Below are 6000 nucleotides of genomic sequence, written 5' to 3' on the forward strand. Positions count from 1 at the left end.
GGTGAACCTGGTGGTCCCCTCACGTAGTTTGGGTTCACATTTAAGTCGGCCTTTTCAGGATGGCTGTGTTGTCTTTGACAGACTGGGACGTGAACTGATGCACGTGGAAGAATCATCATGACACTCGAATGTGATTTTCTTCAAGTTACAGTAGAATCCGTGTATTTGTTACCAGACAGAATGCAGACAGCTGTTTATGTTTTCTATCAGCCAGATGTTTCTTAATGCCAGGCAAAATGAAGTCTTATCTAACAGGTTTTCTGTAGTCACAGAAGTTCTTACCACCATAAGTGGTCACTTTGTAAAAGTTGGGCCGGTACCAACTTTCTTGCCAGACAGGAGGTTTAGAATTGCGTTAATAAAATGGAACTTTGTTTTTTACTTTCTCCCTTATTCCATGTTTTGCCCTTTAATGGTTTGAAAGTTAAACACTCTATTTATGTTCTTTTAGTGGTTGCCCTTGAAATTTCATATGGATACCTAACATTAACAAAAATCTAAAGTTAATCAGCACCTCTACATCTCTACCTGCAAATGCAAGACCTAATGCTCTAACCTAATTATTTCCCACTCAGTTTATATGCTCTTGGTGTCTAGTGTCATTACATGTAGATACAGGTACGTGAAGATGAAAAGCAAAGATCTATTTTATATCATTGTTTTTAGCCCCAGAAATTACATATTACTAGTTTCAATATAGTTATTTTATTTTGATTTACCTAGAGTTTACCAGTTTCTTTGCTTACTATTCTTTTTTGCATCTTAGACCTTATTTCTCAGATTGTTTTCCTCCTTCCAAAAGTACATGCTTTAGAAGTTTTAGTGAGAGTAAGCTTTCTTAGTTTTTGTTTATCTGGAAATGTCTGCATTTTGCCCTCATCCTTGTGAGTTGATTTTTGCTGGGTACCTTGACAATCTATTCTCTCAGCACATCCCACTGTCTTCTCTGTTTCATTATTGCTGTTGAGAACTCTTTTGTCATTTTTAAAACTAGATGATCCATCATTTCTCTTGCCTATTTTAAGATCTCCTTTGTCTCTTGTAGTCTGCAGTTTCATTGTATTTAACTATGAATTTCTTTTCACTTATCTGCTTGGTATAAGTTATTCTCTATATCTGTGATTTTGTGTCTTTCATTACTTCCAGAAGATTCTCAGTCGTTATCTCTCTCTCTCTCTCTTTTTTTTTTTGACTGTGCCGTGTGGCTTGTGGGATCTTAATTCCCTGACCAGGGATCAAACCTGTGCCTCCTGCAATGGAAGTGCAGAATCCTAACCACTGGACCACCAGGGAATTACCAGTCATTATCTATCTCTTAAAATAAGTCTTTTCCCCTCATTGTTTCTAGATTTCCTTCTGGAACTCATATTAAATGTATGTTAGACCTTCTTATTGAATCTTTTCATGTGTCTTATCTTTTACATTTTCTATCTCCTTGTTTTTCTGGTCTACATTCTGGGTAATTCTCAATATTTCTGTTTACTAGTTCTCTGTTCTGTTTTGTTCAATGTACTGTTTAACCTAGCCATGGAGGTTTTTTATTTCAACAACTGTATATTTCAATTTCAGAAGTACTGTTTGGTTCTTTGGAAAATCTGCCTAGTCGTTTTTAAAATAAATTTTTGGTCTTTGCTTATCTTTAATACATCTTTGATTTCTTTTAACATGTTATTCCTAGTTATTTTATATTCTGTGTGTGACAGCTTCATTATCTGCAGTTTGGGGGTCTGAAATCTGGGTTTGTTGACTCTTGCCCTGTGTGGCTTATATTGTTCTACGTACAGTCATTTTTTTACCGTGAACTCACGTGTGGGTTGCATTTAGTCTGTGGAGTCCTGGGGCCTGGACTGAGGCTGTTTTCTCCAGAGCAGGTTTGCATTTGCTTTTCTTTGGTGCCAGAGAGCATTTCCAAACCTGGAGTCACTTTAGTTTTATTATTAACTTAAAAAAGAATCTACAGTAATGCTGTTTTTAAAATACAAAAGGACTTTAAAAATATTCACAGGGAATTCCCTGGCGGTCCAGTGGTTAGGACCCTGCACTTTCACTGCTGAGGGCCTGGGTTCGATCCCCGGTCGGGGAACTAAGATCCTGAAAGCTGCATGGCCAAAACCAAAAAAAATTTCACGATGCCATTATTACATTTACAATGAACGTATAATTTCTTAATAATATATTTTTCTGAGCTGCATTCTGGGTGGTTTCCTCTGCTCAATATTCCACTTCATTAATTCTCTCTTTGGTTGTGTCCAATGTACTTTTAACTCATCCACTGAGTTTTTCCCCTGATTGTCTCAAAAATGTCTTTTTACTCTTGGTTCACTCCAGTCAGGGGCTGGGGATGCTCTACAATGGGGAACAGTGTATATTCAAACCCCAGATTCATTTGAGAACAAGTCAGTGGCTACAGTCCCCAAGGAGCCTCTCAGAGCAGATTTCTTTTGAAGATTGGCAGATTTTTCCACCCAACCATCCCTCCTTTGAGAGTTCTTCACATATATCCACTTACCTGCCTAATTCTGGGACACATAGTTCACAGTGTTGCTAGGAGGAAGAGGGGAAACATGGATGTGAGTGAGCCCTGTGGTTTTCTGTTGCACCCAGTTTGCATGCGCCCAAGACTAGTCTCCATTCTACAGAAATCTGGGTTTCTAGCATGGACTTTCGTCCTCAAAGCAATACAAACATTTTGTTTGCCAAACTCTGTGGTTTCAGTTTAATCCTCTTTTTTTTTTCGCCCTTAGAGATTTCCTTCTCTCTTTGTTTTGAGTTTAACTGTACATCATCATGATGTAATGTATCAAACATCTGGGTGTTTTGCATCAGAAAATGGAAGCATGGAGATTTTTTAGACATAGAGTAATTAGTGGGCATCATGGGCTTTGGAAGGAAACAACAGTTCACAAGGAAAGTGACACTGGACGAGTGGATGTGTCACTGGCCTCCCTGAATCTCTGTGGTGTCCTCCTCTTTAAACAACAGTGCTGAGTCCACCTGGTAATCCAGTTGCTAACATTTTGCGTAACCACCGGGCAGTGTCTGTGAAAGAGCTGGCCTTCCCAGCCCTGCCGTCCTGCACGAGGCCCATTCCTCCTCTCAGGCTGAGGCTTGCTTTTCCCTCCCCATGGGGCTCATGTGAGGTGGTGGCAGGTATCTGGTCTGCTCCCCCAGTGGACCACAGCCCTGTGAGGACATGTGTACCTTGCCTGCCCCGTTTCCTCAGCTGCCCACATGGGGCCCGTCACACAGTCCTGGCTCAGCCTTGGTTCCCTCTGGACACTCGCCCTCCTGGCACATGGTCTGGGCCAGTCTTCTCTGTGACCTGGGCTGTGATCCTCACTCTCCACAGTTGGTCTCCTCCTCACCCTCTCACTCACTCTCTGTGTCTGGGCCCATCAGTGACTCTGTGGATGGAGGCTGTGAAAGGTGTCTGAGTGTTGGTCAGGTCGCAGTGGGGACTCTGGAGAGGCCTACAGGGCCCATGCTGTGTGGGCGCCCACAGCCAGGCCGTTGCACTGTAGGTCAGCCACTGCAGTTATTGTGTTTTATTTTTGTAACATTAATGCCATGGAGAGCAAAGGGTGTGTGCACTGGTGCCAAAATGGAAGAAAAGGCAGGATGTAGAGAGGAAATCTAAGACGTCATTTTCAGCCTGTGCCTTTGTATTTTTTTCTATTTCCAGGGGACATCGGGCTTCATTCGACACTGGGAATCTTTGCTTCAGAACCCACGCACAGTGGGCTCTGTTCTCTGACTTCAAACATTCTTCCACTTGGCTTCTCACTACTTTAGGATTCATAAGGGATCTATAAATATTTTTTAAATTGTGTTATTTTAAACTTTTTCTTTATATTGTTTATTTCTCTCAGAGAAATGGAAGGTGAGCTTGACGTTGTTTGGGAGTCCACCTCCAAGGAAAACCGAAGGATCCGAGAACTTCTCCAGGCCACGCTGGAGAGGACAGGCCCGTGGGACAACACCGGAGCTTTCGCGGACCACTGCCTGGACGGCATCTCTCAGGGAGACATGCAGGACGGCTGCCGCTTCAGCTTCTGTGACCTGAAGCCGCCTCCCACCTCCCACCAGGGTCTGCGGGAGCCCCTGGGCTAGGGCCCCTCTGTGGAGAGGTCTGCCCGACGCAGGACAGGGAGCGCGGAGGAGAGGGCAGACTCCCGCCCACCACTGCAGCGTTTCTTCTCCTCAGGGCAAGGAAGAAATACTGTCTCAGAAATTTAACCTGCTTTTTTACATTTTGCTTTATTTTAAAAATGTGCTGCTGAACTGTATTTAGCCAGTGCATGTCCTCTGACCCCATTGCCACCGAGCCGGGCTCTGTGAGATCCATTGCTCAGGCTAACAGGTGACCTGGCAAGCTGGCCTGTCTCCGGGCTCCTAGATCTGCGCTGGGAAAGCCCCAGAGGGAGGGGCGGGCAGGCCCGAGCTCTCAACCTGTGTGTTTGATGAGTTAGTTTCATTGGCTGAGCCGTCGATGGAAGCCCCAGCGATGAGACCTGTGCATTCACTCTGGGTGATATTTTATTGTTTGGCAAAAAACAGGTACTGATCTTCGTGCCCCAGTAGGTTGTACAAAATCTGTCCTGCCCTCTCCCCGAGCCCTTCCCTGTCCTCCTGGAAAGGTAATTTTTCTGGGGCCACGTAACCTCGCTCCCCTTCTGAGAGCCTTGACTTTGAGCACCAAGGTGGGATCCCTGCCCCACTGCCACCACCGAGAAGGACGCCGGGGCCGTAGTCCAGCTCCACCCTGTGCCATCTCCTCAGGTAGATCACCCCTGCCTCCAGGACCGTTCCTGGGACTCCTGGCGGTAATGCCGGCTGTCTAGGGCTGCTTGTCCCCAGCATGCTGGAAGAAGGCTACAAAGGATCCTAAACAGTGTATGGAGGGTAGAACCCTGTCATATCCTTTTACCAAACCCCTCATAGCTAAGGCCTATGTGGTTTCAGGTGTGCAGATAGACCCAGCGTTGGTCCCTGGTCATACATAAAAGTTACACACATGTGTTCTTTGATTGCTAAGTGGGAAGTTGACATAGAACATCATTGTTCTTTTACATTTTAAAAGAGGTTGGGTGGGCTAGATGTTGGGTGGGCGGTAAGGCCTGACTGCTGGTGGGGGGGCTCCTGTCATCCTGCCGGTTTCCAGTCTGAGCAGCAACTGGTCCCATTCTCTCTTGGTCCTCGTGAGTCTTCATGTGGCTCTAGAAAGGTCCTGATCAGGTTGAAAGGAACCCAAGGCAGTTAGAAAACATGACCCCGGGACCCAAGTGAGCCCTGCTGCCTTTGGCACTATTGAAAAGCAGCCCTGGGGAAGTCAGGACTGAGTGGAGAGGGTCCAGGCGCAAGTGTGGGTGTGCGTTTGGTGTGACAGCAGCTGGGGGGCTGTCCTGTCTTGCCGTTGTCCCGTGCAGAGGAGTGGAGGGATCAGAAGTGACGCCTTTGCCCCTCAACCTCTGAGAAGATGGGAGAGACCCCACCCTCTTCCAACAGCTTACATCTCTGTAGACCAGCGGGTCTTCTAACTCTTAGGAGAGGGGGGAATTCTGGATTTTATTAATTTTGATATAAATATATTTATTCAGCCAGTATGTTGTGGATGCTTACCTATGTGCACCGTTTGTTGAGAACAGCAGTAGTGACGAAGGCAGACATCATTATAGAGCGTGCGAGGTGCTCAGAAGAAAAGCCCAGAGACACGAGCTCCCAGAGCAAGCAGGGTCTCAGTGCATCACGGGAAAACTGACGTGTGTGTTGGAGCATGTGGGTAGGTGAACCTGCCTTCTCAACTATAAATTTTATGAAATCTAGATATAGGTCAAGTATTTCTGATGAAAATACAGCATCCGGATTGAGATGTGCTATAACACATCTGGCGTATAAAATATACACCAGATTTTAAGCCTTACTATGAAAAAAATAATTAAAATATCTAATAATTTTTATATTGGCTTTATGTTGAGATAACATTTGCATATATTGGGTTAA

General features: G+C 45.0%; 1 protein-coding gene across 1 annotated transcript in view; it reads left to right on the forward strand.

Annotated features, from left to right (window-relative positions):
- Window positions 1–6000, forward strand: part of CEP89 (centrosomal protein 89) — a 79308-nt gene extending 73308 nt beyond the window's left edge. The window contains exon 19 of the mRNA XM_082677011.1: window positions 3870–6000. Within this exon, the coding sequence (XP_082533137.1) occupies window positions 3870–4110 (241 nt within the window). The 3' untranslated portion in view covers window positions 4111–6000. The remainder of the gene's footprint in view (window positions 1–3869) is intronic.

The sequence above is a fragment of the Grampus griseus genome, assembly GCF_964374135.1.
Source record: "Grampus griseus genome assembly, chromosome: 19".
In the NCBI taxonomy this organism is placed as follows: domain Eukaryota; kingdom Metazoa; phylum Chordata; class Mammalia; order Artiodactyla; family Delphinidae; genus Grampus; species Grampus griseus.